The sequence below is a fragment of the Lissotriton helveticus genome, chromosome 12 (assembly GCF_964261635.1).
Source record: "Lissotriton helveticus chromosome 12, aLisHel1.1, whole genome shotgun sequence".
In the NCBI taxonomy this organism is placed as follows: Eukaryota; Metazoa; Chordata; class Amphibia; order Caudata; family Salamandridae; genus Lissotriton; species Lissotriton helveticus.
The window spans coordinates 359,713,251-359,731,831 of NC_136073.1; the positions used below are offsets into that span (position 1 = coordinate 359,713,251).

General features: G+C 43.3%; 1 protein-coding gene across 2 annotated transcripts in view; it reads right to left on the minus strand.

Annotated features, from left to right (window-relative positions):
* Nucleotides 1-18,581, minus strand: part of VPS35 (VPS35 retromer complex component) — a 464,919-nt gene that overhangs the window by 81,333 nt on the left and 365,005 nt on the right. For both annotated transcript variants that reach the window (XM_078669694.1, XM_078669693.1), the window contains exon 14: nucleotides 246-425. In XM_078669694.1, the coding sequence (XP_078525820.1) occupies nucleotides 246-425 (180 nt within the window). The remainder of the gene's footprint in view (nucleotides 1-245; nucleotides 426-18,581) is intronic.

An 18,581-nucleotide genomic window follows, 5' to 3' on the forward strand; every position in this document is an offset into this window, starting at 1 on the left:
TCACTATTTCAAAATTGGAAGTGGCAACGTGTTTTCTTCTGGGTGTTCAGCGAGGACAATCGTATTGCGGAGTCTCAGTCACCCACTCTTGTACAAATGGCTCAAAAGGCGAAGAACCAACAAGTTCTATATGCTGAAACGCAATGCATAGGCCGCGGGTTGAAAATACGCAACATGCAGTTTAGCGCCAAAGCTCTATTTTCATCTTGTTATAACTGACAAGGTTACAGCAATCAAGAGGTTACCTGGGCCATGAACTCGTATGCGACGGTTTCATGGTTCTCAAATCCAATTTCTCCAGCTGCCAGGGCACCTTGGAGGAACAGCCTCAAGGGCAATTCCGCCAGCTCGGCTTTAATCAAAGCGCTAATGGTCTGATGGGCAAACGAAAAGATCTTCTGGCATTTCTTCTCCCATTTGTCATCCTAGAGAAAGCAAAAAACATTTGCTGCTTATCAAGCCTTTATTATGAACACACGAAGCGCTAACACCCAGACCTGGTGCCCACGGTTTGTTTGGTGTGGAAAAACATGAGCACACAGACTGCTTACAATATTTGATAGTCACACTGTGACTTTTCGTCCCAGAGAAGGTTTCCATCCGGCAAACAATCAGATGTAGTAACATGAAGATGCAGCTTTCTTACCTGTTACTATGGGTCTGAGCTGTATTCAGGTCACCAGTGAAGGTATGGCTATGAACACAGAGATGTTTGAAGCAGCTTAGGATTTATTATCAATTAGATTAATAGGTAAATCCCACTAAGATACCAGTAAAAATACAAATGAAACCAAAATACATAAAACAAAAATGCGATACTGCATGTCCTCCAAGTACCTTAGAGACTAGCGTGTATGTATCTGCAGAAGAAGATGCCAGGAAGTGCAGCACGTTGTGCCTCCCTCCAGAGGGCACTCTTTCAGGCACAATGGCTGTGTTGTACAGGAGGGATGGTTTCGATAAGGGTCACAATTCTGGAAAAGGCAGCAATGCCAAAGGACATGAGTAAAACAGCCTCTGACCTACAGTGCTCCTTGAAACACTCCTCCTTGGGAGTGAGCTGGCAGGACTAAGAACCAAAAGAATGCTGGACAAAATAGTGGTCTACCCCTGCACCCACTGACTCTACTACAGAATGCACAGTTTCATTTACCACCCAGGTGCTGTGGTTATTTTGATGCATTTCAATACAGGGACTCTGCACCTAGTCACCTATTACAGTCGCTATCTATGAAAGTAGTACCGTATAGAACCTCTGGGTTAGGCGTATACCAGAACTTTGCACATTGTAGATAATGGAGGTGCTTTGCCGAATAGGGTGTGTAAAATACCTTAATTCAACTGTAACCATTTCATTGCAGAAAAAAAGTACAAACATGTTTAGGTAGGTCTTGAAACAGTTCTGCTCTAAAAAATGCACCTCAATACATACAATAACTGCATCTAAAATGCAAGCATAGGTTTAGGACAGAACGTCCCCAGCAGCGATGTAGATGTTGAGGTACCTGTATACATATCTGGTAATTCAATTTAACAGAAAACTACTTTGTGATACCTATTAATATCCGGTAAAAGAAGCTGTATTCATTGCAATAAGGGCTGTGTACATGTACAGTCAATATGTTTATATGGCAGGCTCTTGTTAATTGCCCTAGTTTGAGCCTTTAATGGAACTGGAGTACCTATTACTATGTATTTCTGCCTTTTAACTTCAGTAAAGAAACCTTATAACTACTTCACATTGAAACATACTTCTATCAGGAGCTATGATAGAAACATTATGTGTTTATATGAAAGTGGGTTTTGCTCGTGAAAACCACAAGTTATTTCACCTTTTGAACCTCCGAATTGTTTCCCCTGCTGTGTGTGAGGCTCCTAATCAGAGAATCACCCACTCCTCGGCTTCCTGGAAATTGTAAGATGCACCTGCAGTGCCCACCTTTTAGTATAGGGTCAGCTGCCTGTGGACGTTACGGGGTCTGAGACTGGCAATCCCCGTCTGGCTCTTATTATCTTCTTAAAGGACAGAGCGATAGTTCTTACATTTTAAGCACATGCAGCAAAGAGCCTTTCTAATTTGCAAGTAAAAGGCTTGAATCGGATACGGCCAACATAGTACCATATCCTTCTGAGGTCAGTACATTAGGGCTGTATAATTATGTCATTGCTTACTAAGCGTGCTATTCAGCAGGTGTGCAGATGGAAGCAACCACTATATAAAAACAAATTCTGAGATACATTGATGGAGTTATGTTTCAGTACCAGTGGATGTTTTTTACGTTTTTCTTTATTGAGATATTTTTCATCGTAGATTTGACTCTCGTCCCAGCCGTGAACTGTATTTTGTGTCAACTGCTACAAGTTTCGCGAAACTTTAAAGGCTTAAGTTTAAAAGACCTTTAAGAACTGGCAAGTGCAATACAAGTTACTCCTATGCCCAGAAAAGAAACAAAGTGCGCAGTCAGCATGTAATCAATGATTCAGACTGGATTTCTTGACTTCAAAGCACAGCCCCCGGCTGTTTTCATGATTCTATAGTCAATATCCCAACAAGCCTCAAAAGCACCCAGCGTACTCATATATTAAAGATTTCTGAAATTTCGTGCCTCCATTTTGATGAAGGAAACCGCTATCCAAGAGGGAGTTCTTCCACTTTAAGACCACGACAAAAATCTGTAAGCATGCCTTGAACACAAAAAGTTCAAACGAAAAAGCCTTTCTTTTAGAACAAGAAGTGACTTAATATAGTAAACACGAGTACACGTTTGGGAATACAGAATAAAGAATAATTTACATCTTCAGTTTCAGCGTACAAATCATCCGATAGATACCATTTTTTTTAAAAACACACACATCCAGGTGTGTACACACATACACAAATATAAGACGGATAAGGGGGTTTTTGGTACGTTCTCTTATAATTTGGGAATGCCCACTTTGGGCATAACTTGCACCATCACGTTTTGGAATGAGCCTACGACATTTCACAGATATTTACATCTTGGGGTTTAAATTGATGAGTAGCATTAAAGTAGCTTATGTTATGTTATGTTATGCTTCCCTCCTTGGCTCACACATTGATAGGACACAGCACTATTCTTAGTAGGTTGGACTACTATAATGCCCTGTTGCTGGAAGCTCCTAACTTTTTATTGGATAGGTTGCAAAGGATCCAGTCCATGGCAGCCAAATTAGTCCTTGGCTGGCCTAGAAAGTCCTCTTCCTCTCAGGCATTGGCGGAACTACACTGGCTGCCGCTGAGACAAAGAGTTCAGTTCAAATCTCTTTGTCTAGTGTTTAAGGCTCTGAATAGGATGGGGTCGGTCTCCTTTCAAATGAAATGTTCCTGGTATGTGCCCATGAGAACCTTGCGCTCCTCAGGGGCAAAGTTAGTGAAGGTACCAACATTTAGGAAGGTGCGGTCAGGTGGCAGATCCTTTGAGGTGGCAGCTGCCAGGCTCTGGAATGCCCTGCCTCTGGAACTTAGGCAAGTGAATGAGCTTCTGCCTTTTAGAAAAAGGCTAAAATCCTGGCTCTTCCCGAAGATTTGGTTAACTGCTGTTGCGTGGCCTCACAATTGTGTATCTCTGAAAAGGTTTAGCGCCAGGATGCCTGCAAGGTGACAGTGCGCTCTAGAAGTATAATAAATAAATAAATAAAATGTTTACATTTGCAGCTGCTCTAAATATTTACACAATAACACCTACGCTGTTGTTTAGATGTATTGAAGCAGTGGGAGAGCGGGCCTCTGGCAGCAGCACGGGGAAAATGAAATAAAACATTGAGGGCCAGATGTATGACCATTCACTTTAGTGAGTCGCAAATTGCGTTGAATTTGTGACTCGCATAAATGAATGTACAACAGTGTCTCAGACACTGTTTGCGATTCCCAATGGGGTCGTAAATTGCATGCCTCATTAATATTCATGAGGCAAGCACAATTTGCGACCCCATTGGGAATGGCTAGCACTTCCCTGGATTGGTGGCCTGCTGGGATCAGCAGACCACCATGTCTGTGACTGCTTTTTTAATAATGCTATTTTGCGAGTCCGTGTCTTGTAAAATAGCGTTTGTACATGCCAAGACCCTTTTTTGCAGTCGCTAACAGGCTGATCTCCCGTTCGCGAGCGCAGAAAAGGTTATACATGTATCCCGGAGTGCAATGCCAACTGAACCTGCATTCGTGGTTGGCAAGTGGATCGAGTCCTGCCATACACAAAATGGCACCTAAGCAACCATCCCGGATCTGGCAGCAGGGTAGGTCGTTGACGGAGCGTTCTTGGACGCTGGACCCAAATTGGTGTCGATTAATTGACCGCCGGATACTGTTGCAGTCACCCCTAGACAACGGTATAGGTTATTGACCTGAGGACATGGTATGTAGTTTTCACTTACCACTTTGTGTAGATAGCGTTCACTTTGGTCCTGAAGAAGTGCCCAGATCCCCCTGACGCTTATGGCACGAAACATGTTGACCGACCGAGAGTGGGGCACATACAGCTAGATACATAGCCTCTAGTTCACTGCCACTCTCTACATTTTAATCAGGCAGTTTACCTTCTGAATAAATAACTGTTAGGATTAACTCACCTGCTTTCATCACTCCCCTCCCACATCTACACATACTAGGCCCCTCACCCCCACTGCACCCAACGGCAGGAACAAAAGATCCCCACTAAAGAGCCCCGTACTGGGTGCCCATCAGGTACTGCAGCACCGACCTGACGAAGGCCAGGCTCATATGATGAAGCATGACACCTAGCTTGCTAGGTGTGTAAGATCTCTAGTTCAGAAAAGGAGAATTCCCCTTCCTCTCGTTACAGCGTGGGGCCACTTATTTTCTAACCCCACTCACAGTATCTCCCTGCTCTTACACTTGTCTCCAGAGGAACTCCATACCCTTCTTGCGTACACCAGCCAGCTACACTGGTGATTGCCTCACAGTCAACTTACCACTCTTTTCACCAGCTAACCACACTTTCTTTAAAGGCTACATGCCAAAATGCACACATTGGGCGACACTAAGGGTTCAGGATGAAAAGCAGTTGTTTTACAATGTGGCTTGAGCTGTCCCCTCATCTCTGGCCCTCAGGGGTGCTGTGGGTCAGGACCCTTGCCACTCTGCCGGTTGTCTTCTTGACATCCACATATGCAGAGAGAACAAGAATGAGGTGTCCATGTATACACAGAACATATGGCACCATGTCTCGTGTAAAAACTAAATAAGGTCAACCCTACAACTAACCCACATAGTGGTCAGGTAAGGATGGCCATCAGTCACCACACGGAACCTCCCTTCATCATTTGGGTTTCCTTCTAAGACCACCATTCAGGGTGCCACTTGTCATTCTCAGGGAGGGTACAGATAGTAAGAGAACCCTCACCTGATCAGACAGATCTTCCGTGGTCTTACTTCTCAATTAAGAGGCTGTTAGAATATTGAGGGGGGGGACTGATGTCGCAGTGCAGAAAAAATGTGTAAAGAATAAGAAAAGTGTAAGTTAAAATTGGATGAGGGGGTACTGACAATAATTTTTATTCTGGTGTTACCCACTCTACCAACGTCAAAAAGTAGTTGATGACAATCACAATGTTCTTGAATTGCCTAGATGTACTGTGAGGTCGACATGTTTCAGCAATTAACGACACATTATGTCATTGCTTTCATCAGGACCAAAAAATCAATTGAATAATAGCTACTGCAACTGAGTGATAGTGCAACAAAAATTAGTGCTCAAAATCATATCAATCAAAAACTGATACAGAGATCACCTGAATCCACTAGGTGCTTGCATCGTTTTTCTCCACCTTTCCAAGTCATCACAAGTGTCTAGGAATAGTGAAAACATGGGGATTAAAATAGAATACCTGTTGGTAAAGATGGCGTTCACAGCCTTACAGTGATATACCAGGTGCTAGTTTAACAGTTCTGGTAATTGGTGTCATCAAAAACATACACTTATAGCAACATGTTATTCTGTGCTGGTATCTCAACCGTGGATTGAATTGTCAGAATTGCCATGGGAGAAAGCATCATACCCAACTTGAAAGATGTACAGACCTCACCCCACCAGGCCACGGCTCAAGAAAGGGGGAGCACCGCTCTATAGAAGGAGAGAGTAAAAACAGAACTAGCTGAAAATGCCACTCCTTCGTTGATTGTTTAAACAGAAGTAAATGAGCGCCACTCATTCACACACACCGCTTGACTGCAACCAAATGGTCAGAAAAAAGACCGGAAAAGCCGTGGTCCAAGATTTAAAGTCTCATGCGTCTTACGGCTAGAAAATGTGCATAAATGTACAAAAGATAGGAGCATAGCCTCTAACTAGGTGTCTAGCGAGTAATTGCTTCCAAGTGATCGTGCTGCCTTAACACACATCCTACCTGTCCGTCGGTACTCCGCACAACTGCGTCCGAGCCGATCGGGGAGGTGCAGAGATCGGCAATGGCTGCAGTATATGACGCATCGCGTCATTCGCCGATTGCCAGTCACGTGGTCACTAACTTCGTCTAACGAGGTATCCGATTGGCTAAACAGACGGTCAATCACAAACCATCGTAGCGTGTTCATAGATCGAGGTAAACACTGTTCGTACATGTGCACCCACTGGACTTATCGTCACCAATAGTCCTAGGCTATTCTTAAAGGATAAAGAGTTTCTCAAAAGCTGGTCACTCATTGCATGGCGATGCACGAGGGACTGGCCCATACTCATCATTCAAACTTCAAAGAGGATTGCAGACACCATACTAGTTGAGATACAACTTTTAGAATCCCAAATTAGAACAACTCTATCTAGTAAAGCTTATCAGAAGAACCAAGACGAAACTAACAAAAATAACAGAGTTTAGAGAATTCACTTTGTCGGCTAAAATTGAAAAATTCAGAAAAGATCTGGATAAATTCAAGTTTGACAAAGTATATCCATACACTAGTGAGACATATGTTCCCCCTGATTTCACTAGTGGACGAAAGAATGGGTCTAGCTATGGAACTTCGAGTTCTGAGGACAATACATCAGGTAGCGATACCGGGTCCACTTCCCAGGGTTCAAAACCAAGAGGTAGAGGGAAGAAGAATTTTCGCAACAACTGGAGGGGCAATCAACATAACCAAACACCACTCTGGTGGCCTCCTAATCCTTGGCAATTTGGCGGGCCGTCCTTTCCACCTCAAATGGGACCACAACAAATGGGTCCTTTCCAACCGCACATGGGGCCCTTTCCACCTCAGTATCCAACTAACTTTCCCGGGCAGCCTTTTTTAGGCGGAGGCAGGGGACGATCTCGAGGCAGGAGAAGAGGCCAGCAACAACCACAAGTGCACTACAGCCCACCGACGACCTCGTCCAGGAGTCTCAGGAGCACGACGTTGAAGAACAAGGACCAGACGACAACCAACTTGGCACCGGGCTCGTGATCAACTTGAGCCAACATGTGCCGACACAAACCGAAGAAAAAGCATTGAATAGAGGGTTAGGTTTTGTCCCCACACACAAAAATGACCACTTTGAAACCCGCCTAGAACTAGCCAAGTTTTTACGCAAAGTCAGGCTGCATTTTTTCTTTACCAAGAAATCGGGATCTGAAATGGAAGAGACTAAGGAAATCAACACAGGGTTGAAGAAAAAGTCTACCTTCAATCCTCCTTCTCATTCCATGCCCCTTAAAGTACTTGCTTTTGAACAAGCTGTTGAAAAAAGCATCGAAGATCTGTTCACTCAACAAGAAGATGTGTTCCACAACTTTCCAAAAGATGAACAATTGGCCTTGAAAATGTTGTCCGCTGACAAAGATCTAACCATCAAACCAGCGGACAAAGGTGGGGCTATTGTCCTTCTGGACACTAGTACCTACCGAGCAGAATGCCTTCGTCAATTGAGTGATGTGAAGTCTTACTGCCCTCTGGATGCTGATCCAACTGAGGAACTCAAAACGACAATTGCAATCATGACTGAAGAAGCCTTGTCCGAAGGGTGGATCACACCACAAGAAGCTGTTTTTCTGTGCAATTCACATCCTGTGATCCCCTATTTTTATGCCCTGCCAAAGGTGCATAAAGAAAAAGACCACCTCCTGGCCGCCCCATCATTTCGGGCATTGGCTCGGTTCTTGAACCGTTATCTACGTTTGTAGATTTTTTCTTGCGCCCTTTAGTGCAAGAGATGCCCACCTATTTAAAAGATACAACAGACGTACTACGCCTGCTACCTGAGATTGATTTTGATTGCTCCATGGATCTCCTCGTTTCTTTCGATGTGGAGGCCCTTTATACATCAATACCGCAGGACGAGACTTTAGAAGTCATCCAGCTCCTATTACAATCCAAAACATTGGACAGTATCACCCCAGTCAACTTCATAATGGCCTGTGCCACCCTGGCTATGAAGCATAACTACTTCAAATTCGAAGATACTATATATCTCCAGGTATCGGGAACCAGTATTGGGAGCGTTTACGCTCCCAGTCTGGCAAATTTGTATGTTCACTCTTTCGAACAGGAACATGTGTTGGCAACCACTAACCCTTTTCTTGGATGTATCAGAACGTGGAGAAGATACATTGATGACGTTCTAGTGGTTTGGCGAGGCACGAGTGAGAGATGCCAGGAATTTTTACAGTGGTTATATAGCAGGAACGATTTTCTTCGGTTCACGATTGAAGTAGGAAGAGATAAATGGTCTTTTCTGGATTTACTGATTACCTCGACTCCAGAGGGGTTACACTCTGAACTCTATAGGAAACCTCTGGCAAAAAACTCTCTTTTGTGCTTTGACAGTCACCATCCCAAATCCCTACGGGAAAATGTGCCTTTTGGGCAATTTCTCAGGGTCCAGAGGAATTGCTCAAGTGCAGGGGCCTTTAAAAACCACTCCATGGCCCTTAAAGAACAACTGATTGCACGGAAGTATCAAGCCAGATTGGTACAACGTTCACTTAAGAGGGCCAGCAATAACAATCGCTTGGCTTTGTTGGAGCAATCTGCTCCAAAGCCCCCCCTTGAAAGGCTGACTTTTGTTACAACATTTGGGACACTGTCCAATAAAATACAAAAGGTGGTGAAACGACATTGGTCGATCTTAAACTCTGATCAGGCAGCAATACAGACCCCTCTCTTCTCTTTTAAGAGGGGACCTAATCTTAGAGACCGTCTGATCCATACTAGACCACGCCAAGCAGAACCCAGGGCTCTGGGTTCCCTCTGGGACCTTCCTCCAGTTAGGGGTCATCATCCCTGTGGGGCATGTCAGTCCTGTCCACAGACTAAGAAATCAACGGAGATAGATATTGGAACTACGAGAACGTGGAGCCAGACTAAGTTTACAAATTGTAATAGCGACAACCTTATCTATCTCATTGTGTGTCTCTATGGGCACAAATACATAGGGATGACTACCCGAAAGGTCAAAATCAGGATATCAGAGCACAAGAGCACCATCAGGCGCAAGAGACAAGCCACAAAATTAACCAACCACTTCTTAGAGGCGCGCCATCTGTCTACGGCTTTTCAATGGACAGTAATTGAACACCTCACATCCCTGCACACATTTCTGACATATCCAAATATCTCCTACTTAGAGAACAAAAGTGGGTTTTCAGAATGGGTACGAATCGTGTGGGGCTTAATGATGAAATACCCTGGACCATTCTATAATATAAAAGGTCTTGATTATAATATGGTTCCTGAGTGAGGGCTAGATTTAGTTATATTAAGTTCATGGCTCAGTTCTACTAATGTCAATCATAAGGAACATGAATGACTAGTATGCATAGCTCTATGAATCAATATTTCATCTGATATGTGCATGTTAATGTTTCCATACCAATTGATAGTTGCTTCCTGAAAAATGGCACAAGAATCGGAATGAAAGAAGCTCTATCTCTAGGTGTCTGGCTCGACATCAGAATCATCGACGATATCAGCCGACCATTACTAATAACAACTTGCTCTTTTGCTCGTTTTTTATTTCTTTATTTGCTAAAGTTTTGTACATCTAATATTTAAAAAAAAAAACCCTCTCTTTTAAGCTTCCATGTACGAACAGTGTTTACCTCGATCTATGAACACGCTACGATGGTTTGTGATTGGCCGTCTGTTTTGTTTAGCCAATCGGATACCTCGTTAGACGAAGATGGTGACCACGTGACCGGCAATCGGCGAATGACGCGATGCGTCATATACTGCAGCCATTGCCGATCTCTGCACCTCCCCGATCGGCTCGGAGGCTGTTGTGCGGAGTACCGACGGACAGGTAGGATGCGTGTTAGGCAGCACGATCACTTGGAAGCAATTACTCGCTAGACACCTAGTTAGAGGCTATGCTCCTATCTTTTGTACATTTATGCACATTTTCTAGCCGTAAGACGCATGAGACTTTAAATCTTGGACCACGGCTTTTCCGGTCTTTTTTCTGACCATTTGGTTGCAGTCAAGCGGTGTGTGTGAATGAGTGGCGCTGATTTACTTCTGTTTAAACAATCATTGAAGGAGTGGCATTTTCAGCTAGTTCTGTTTTCACTCTCTCCTTCTATAGAGCGGTGCTCCCCCTTTCCTGAGCCGTTGCCAGGTGGGGTGAGGTCTGTACATCTTCCAAGCTGGGTAAGATGCTTTCTCCCATGGCAATTCTGACAATTCAATCCACTGTTGAGATACCAGCACAGAATAACATGTTACTATAAGTGTATGTTGTTGATGACACCAATTACCAGAACTGTTAAACTAGCACCTGGTATATCACTGTAAGGCTGTGAACGCCATCTTTACCAACAGGTATTCTATTTTAATCCCCATGTTTTCACTATTCCTAGACACTTGTGATGACTTGGAAAGGTGGAGAAAAACGATGCAAGCACCTAGTGGATTTAGGTGATCTCTGTATCAGTTTTTGATTGATATGATTTTGAGCACTAATTTTTGTTGCACTATCACTCAGTTGCAGTAGCTATTATTCAATTGATTTTTTGGTCCTGATGAAAGCAATGACATAATGTGTCGTTAATTGCTGAAACATGTCGACCTCACAGTACATCTAGGCAATTCAAGAACATTGTGATTGTCATCAACTACTTTTTAACGTTGGTAGAGTGGGTAACACCAGAATAAAAATTATTGTCAGTACCCCCTCATCCAATTTTAACTTGCACTTTTCTTATTCTTTGCACATTTTTTCTGCACTGCGACATCAGTCCCCCCCTCAATATTCTAACAGCCTCTTAATTGAGAAGTAAGACCACGGAAGATCTGTCTGATCAGGTGAGGGTTCTCTTACTATCTGTACCCTCCCTGAGAATGACAAGTGGCACCCTGAATGGTGGTCTTAGAAGGAAACCCAAATGATGAAGGGCGGCTCCGCGTGGGGACTGATGGGCATCCTTACCTGACCACTATGTGGGTTAGTTGTAGGGTTGACCTTATTTAGTTTTTACACAAGACATGGTGTTATAGTCCCCTGTTGGTTCTTTTCAGGCATTCACTCCTTTGATGTTTTTAGACCCTCTGATATTCTTGGTTGTTCAGTATATGTATGGGGCATGTCAGAGCTTGGTCTTTAAATCCCCATTTGACCCTAAAAAAGTATTTTTGTTGTCTACACAGAACATATACCAACACACTAAGACCATCAGCCATAAAGGTTTCCATGCAGAACAATTGCATCCAGGCACAGAGAACCATAGACCTACGGTCACCCCTCGATTAATACAAACGCACCCAGGACAATGTTATGGATGTATCCAGATGTAGAGTTTATGTACCCTTCATCTATATATAGAGCCCCAGTGCAGAGGAAATTACATTCCAAATGGATATGGTGTTTCAACATTTAAAAAAAATCTAAACGTAACTTAAAAAATGCTTTTCAGCATCTATGGACACTTCTGGATTTCCGCACAATTCGCTTTCTTTGCGTTATCTGCGGGTACTTTCTTATTCTATAGCCAAACAAAACAGCAAATGCTGTTTGAAGAATGCTGTGAAAAAACAAAAGTCCATTTGTGATGGAAAACAGCACATCAACTGGAAAGCAAACAATTATATTTGCAACACCTGTTGCCCCCAATACTTTCATGACAGGAGGCTCAGATAATGCATATTACTTTCTTCAGTTTACTTCTCAGCTGTTCAAAAAAATGTTAACAGTAATATCAACAATAGGACCAGCAGCCCAAAAAAACATTAACAGTAATTTTAACAACAGCACCACATACCCCATAAGTCCTTGCAACAAAACAGCCAATGTCGTGAGGGTTCTGCAGAAAACTACAGGTTTCTACATATAGTTCAACAGGACTCCACGACAAAGGAGAAGACCCACACCATTTTCTTTCTCAGAGGTACGTTCATGTTTCATAGACCTGGAAGTGAATTCGCTACAGACCACAGGGGGGATAGTTCTAACCGTATTACACCTAAAGGGGTTCCTGAAAAATATTTTTCTGGTCAAATTGAAAGACAAAGGGTATAGTACAGCAATAAATGTAAGAGTTCAACGGGTGGCTAGTTAACACCACTTAAAAATGGAAAGTATGAATCCTTTAAGAGACAATCTGCAATCAACCCAGTGGATGGTCAGATTGGATCTGAAGGATAAATAACTTGCAATCCCGATCTTCACTCCTCTCAGGAATTCCCCCAGTTTGGTTGGAGTCAACAAGTCTAGGAGTTATGGCACTCACTTTCAGTCTCTCCTCAGCTCCACGGTGCTTTAACAAGATCTTAAGATGAGTATGTATGCATATATATATAGGGTATTTCTAAAGCGTAAACCTACTCAAAAGGCAGGAGCACTGTACATGATCAACAAGCATAGAAACAACGAGAAATAAGAGCAGAAGTTGGGTTGTAGACGTTTACAACATTATGATGTTGTGTACTTTAAAGAGGAGAGTCTTCAACACCTTGCTAAACTGGAGACCCGTTGGGGCGGTCTTGATCAATATGCGGATGCTGTTCTAGATCCTAGGTGAACTGATGTAAAAGACCTACTGTCTCATTTTCAGTTTTTTGCACTTATTAGTTTTCAGTCTGATGGTATCCTGGCAGCGGGTGTGCCGATAACTACCAAAGATGGTGAGGTTGTATGTAAGATGGCGGGGCTGCTAGTCGTGCTGGCTTTGCAAATTATACAGCTGTTTTTGAAGATGGTGTGGGCTGGCTAGGCGAGCCAATGGAGTTCTAGCAGGATGTGGTGATGTGATCATATTTGTGCAGTATCTGAAATATAGGAGTGTGCAGTTCCTAAAACAAGGGTAAGGTATTTGTGAGATATCAGGTCAGTGGAATATGCTCCAATACGAGGAAGTGCCCTCACACACTCGAAAGGTGTAATTCTTCATTATCTGGGCATGCTCCTCGTCAGGCCAGGGCTGCAATGCCCGAAGGGCCCCTGTGAAGGGGCTCTTTGCCGAAGATCTTTTTGATTTTGCTGATGAATGACGTGTGGGTATGACGTATATGGGGTGTGGTGAAAAAACTTAAAATAGATATTAGGATGCTAGGCCTGAGTAAACATTATTTGTGTTGCTCACTACCCTAATTAAAACACATAGTGGTGCTCGTATGGGATCTAATGGTCCTAGGGAACAGACGTGATTAGGTTCTAAAGGGTATGGTCAGCAGTTTCTTGCCTACTGTAGCTCAAAGGGTCTTTTGGCCATTCATCAATACCGAAGAAAAAGCAGCCTACACTACTGCGCAACTGATTCATTCAAGTGTATTTAGAATTTTTCGTAATCAGTCACAACATGTGATACAAAGCAGGAGTCTACCTTGTTACTCCAACTGACCCGTTTTTGGGCCAGTGCACGTCTTAACGGAAGGGAACAGAGCGAACTACTAATTTGCGACTCAACTGCGGTGTTGTGTGCACCACCGTTTATGATCACACTCAGTGATCGGATTTTTAATGTCAAGGCAGGCTCTTAAAGTAACACCTTTAAACATACTGGAGTTATTTTTTTTACAGAGCGCTATCATTTAAAATCACCCAATGCATTAATTTTAAGGAGAACAGCAAGGGTGGGGATGTATGTGCCAATTAAGAGACCAGGCATGGAGATGAGACATGGCACCGGTGCTAGCGGCGGAATCAACAAGGCATTGCTTGAAGATGTTGTGTGTGTCTCCACCAGGAGAATATGCTGATTGAAATTCTAGGGATTTTTATCCTACAGCCCTTCTGGAGCCGGAGCTGAGCCTAACTAAAACAATGGACGACCTCAGAGATAAGACACCGGAGATGACCTTTTCTCAGAGCGATCCTAGATGAACTGCCAATGCTCTGTTACCGTTCTACAAAACTGTTGCAGCAAGCAACCTCTACATCTACAAGATACTGAATCTGGGGATCAGCAATGGCAGGCAGAGGTAAAGAAAAAAACACCTTGAGGCTATTGCAGGCAAGATGGAAATTTCACAGCTAATAACCATGTGGTAGTATGGTCCCAGAACCAAAGCTGCTGGAATAACTGGTCTTTAATTACTTCACTCTATCTTTACTCTGATAATCTGAATTCCCTCCTGTACTGTATGCAGAGCGTCCACTCTATGGAATGAGCACTATTGCCACTGTCCAACTTTCACACCAACGCATGGCACAATAGACTTTCTTCTATTCTCATACTCTTGGACCTCTTTGCGTCCTTTTCACATAGTCAACCGTTCTGGTCTACTCCCCTTCCTACATTCAAGGGGCATCCATGCCCTGGACACCCAATGGCTCACCTATTACCAGCAAGTCAAAGGTCCCCAATCCCTTCAAATCCTAACAATCAGCATAATCCCCAACCACAAAGGCCCTCTCACCATCTCACTCTGCTCCTCTTCTCTCAGTGACAATACGTCCACATTTGAGTTCTCCTATAACCTTCAAACCAGACAACACCCAAACTGTTTACTCCTTTCCAACTTCAGCACCCAATATCCAGTTACACACAACGTGTCTCACTGCCATCCACTGCATGGCCATACAGCCACTCATGCTGAACTCCTTTAAAATGGCGACCTTGTATCTTTCTCCTCAACCACACCCATATTTCTGACTGACCACCATCTGCTTTCCTCCTAATTCTCTGATATTTGCCTCCTCGGACACCATCCAGAGGGTTCTCTTCTACCCATTCATAAAAATGGAAAGCTTCATTACCACAACAGCCACAGAGCATATCTCTAACTAATTAATACAAGTAACATATACCGTACAGCCCAGCCAAATACTAATCAATTCTTCAGTATTTAGTAGACAGCATTACTGTAATAGTATTCCTGCCGGACTCTCTCTCTACTCTTATGTACTAAAGACGAGGTCACAATTATTTTTACCTGAACCATGTACAACTTACCAAAGCATGCCAGTACCAAGCAAACTGAATGAGAACTAAGAAATAAACCTAGTACAAACTACTGACACTTATATTTAAAGCCGCTGACAGTCTCCAAACTACCTCTATGTTATTGGCTAAAAATATGCTCGGACTCAAAATCTACACTCAATCAACCTCAACCTTCTAGCCCCTCACAAACCATGTGCGTTCTGGCGAGAGCTCTCAACTTTGAAAACAGGTTAAAATCCCGGCACTGTGTCAACATCCTGCTAGTCTCAGCAAATCACTTAATCTCCATGTGCCTAAAGAAAACTGATCTTGTGAAATGTACCTGGTGGTCATGGAAAAAAACTGCAATACCCCCTGGGCCGAGTATGCCATGTATTAAAAAAAATAAGAAAAAAAAAATCCCTGGACTGCATCAAAAATATTCAGCTTCTTCAACCTTCTAGGCTCTTTACATTGATACTCGCTGCCACCCTTCATTTGTGCTTTTCGCACTCTACAAGAATCAAAAATAGAGATTAACTAAAAAGTAATTCCTGTAACTCGGGATAAGCAAGCGACTGCCCTCCATTCTCTACTCTGTTCTAAATATTTCATCCCTCGATGTTTTATTTTCTGGACATTCCTGTTTGAAATGTTACTGATGCTAAATAAATAAAATAGAGGGGTTCAGTCAACCGCAGCAGTATAATGATCTGAGTACCTAAGTGGAAAGGTACTTCAATTAACAGTGTGAGAAAGGGTATGCGCTCTTAAATCTAGAAACCTAAAAAACTCAGAACAATGAAGCTCTAATCCATGCATGGTGTTCTTTTACTCTTTTTTTCAATTGGTTACCAGCGATCTTCCTGAAATTCATTTTACATCTTTGCATATGGCCAATATGCAACGCATGTGACGCTATCATTTCAATCCTCAATGAGAATTATCCCAAAACCAAATGCAGACCAGCTCTGTTTCCATTTCAATGCTTGGGTGAAAAAAAATGGTAGTAGGATGCAGAAAAGAAAATGTGAAGAAAATAAGATGCACAGTTCAGTCAATGTTCTGCTGGCATCTATGAAAGCAGACGATTTTATCACCAATCCATGCTGATCTGAGTTCCTTGCACATCCCTAGGTTCCAAGTTAAAGAAAAACAACGTTCACATGAATATTTATACACCTTACACTATAATCTGAGTCACAGCACTCCTACAGTCTCTTGCTGCAGGCACAGAACGCCCTCTCCTAGGGCCGGAATACACTGCAAAGAAGAAGGATTAAAACGCTTACACTCTTAAAGGCAACTCACAACCACTTTCTGAACAAGGGAATTAGGTTGAATAAAGATTATTTAATTAAACTAAGGCCTCTTTCAGCGATATGAAATAGGAGGAAAGCAACTTGGAAATCATGACTGCTACAGATGCGCCAAGAACGGTGCGCCAAGAACGGTACACCAGCACTTGTAAAATTAACACCGTTCTTTCAACAATATCATGGGACTGTGTCAATCCACAACAATATCCAGGTTTTAGACTTTACTCTAAGATTAGAAGAGGTGAGAATGGAGAATATCGGGACATGAAGCTAGCATAAAACTATCATCGAAGTGTTCTAGCCTAGGACTGAGCACTACAGAATGACAAGAACTTCCCCCACCTGATAATCCTCAGTGAATATGTATTTATAAACACATTTTCTGGTTATGTTACATTTATTTACTCATTTGCATCAGGATTTGACTCTATAGCACTATGTTTTGGTACTCTTTGAGAGATGAGGAAATTAGTAAAGTTATTTTATGGCTACAACTACATTCTGCAGCTATAGTTAGATATTGGATAGACGTGAGCTATCCGATTCATTCTCATCCTGCCAACAATTGGGGTAGGTGGACACGTGGCTGCCTGGCAGATGTCACTGAGGGGGACTCCACATCCCAAAGCAGTAGTGGCTGCTGTCGCCCAAGTGGAATGGGCGCGAAGCCCTACCAGAGGTTCCTTCTTTGTCAAGGAATAACACATTTTGATGCAAAGAATGACCCACCGAGAGAATGTCCACTTTTGCACAGCCGGACCTTTTTTGGCGCCCACATAGCCAACAAAGAGATGGTCATCCACCCGGAATTGCCTTGTGCGATCCAGATAGAAAGAGAGCGCACATTTTGGATCCAGACGGTGGAGCCTCCCCTCCGCCTTTGAAGAGTGCGGGGGCGGGAAGAAGGTGAGCAAAGTGATGGTCTGTCGAATGTGGAAAGGGTTAACCACTTTGGGGAGAAAAGAAGGTTGAGTTTGAAGAACAACCTGAACAGCAAGGATAGGAGGCTTAGAAGATAGAGCGCGAAGCTCACTCACCCTACAAGCAGAGGTGATGGCAATCAGAAAAGCAGTTTTTAAAGTCAAGAGTCTGAGAGGACAATTATATAGTGGCTCGAAAGGAGCGCACATGAGGTAAATCAAAACCATATTCAAGTCCCACTGGGGCATTAAAAAAGGAATAGGCGGCCGTGGCTAAGCGGGACATAGCGGGCCACTGGCTTCGAGACTCAGCTCCCACGGTGAAGGGCTGGAGGAGAGGGGTAGACTGGTGCGGGGCCCAGGAGGAGGCCCTCTGTGAATCCCGGGGTTCACCGGAATGCTTCTCCAGAGTCTGGGGGAAATGGTACAACCTGCTGCCACCGTAATCTTGGAGCAACGTTTTGTTTCTTGCCCAATTCAAATGTTGTGATGTCGGACTGGATTGCTAATAACTTCTCTTTGTGATGCTGATTTCTTTTTCCAAATGTGCCTAATGATTGTCGAGCTGCTGCCAATGAAATGTCCCTGTTGTTTTGAAAATGCCAATAAATTTGATTATCAAAAAAAAAAAAGACAGGAATAGGCAGAAAGAGATGAGTAATGCCCTTAAGAAATCTATTTAAAATAGGGGACTTGAAAAGAGAAGGCTGATCAGGAAGCCGAAGAAAGGCTGAAGTAGCCGATCAATAGACCTTAAGGGTGCCGTGAGCAGATCCCTGCTGGCCCAAAGAAAGGAGGAGCAAAAGAACCTCAGAAAGAGAAGCAGAAAGGGGATCCACAGCCTTTGCTGTGCACCATGTCACAAATGTGTTCCATGTACAGGCGTATACCATTTTAATGGAGGTACGACTCGCTACCAAGATAACACTACAGACTTCAGGAGGAAGGTCGAAAGCTGTCAACTGTCGCCGCTCAATCTCCATGTAAGGAGGTGGAGGATGGACAGGTTCGGGTGGAGGACCGTCTCCTG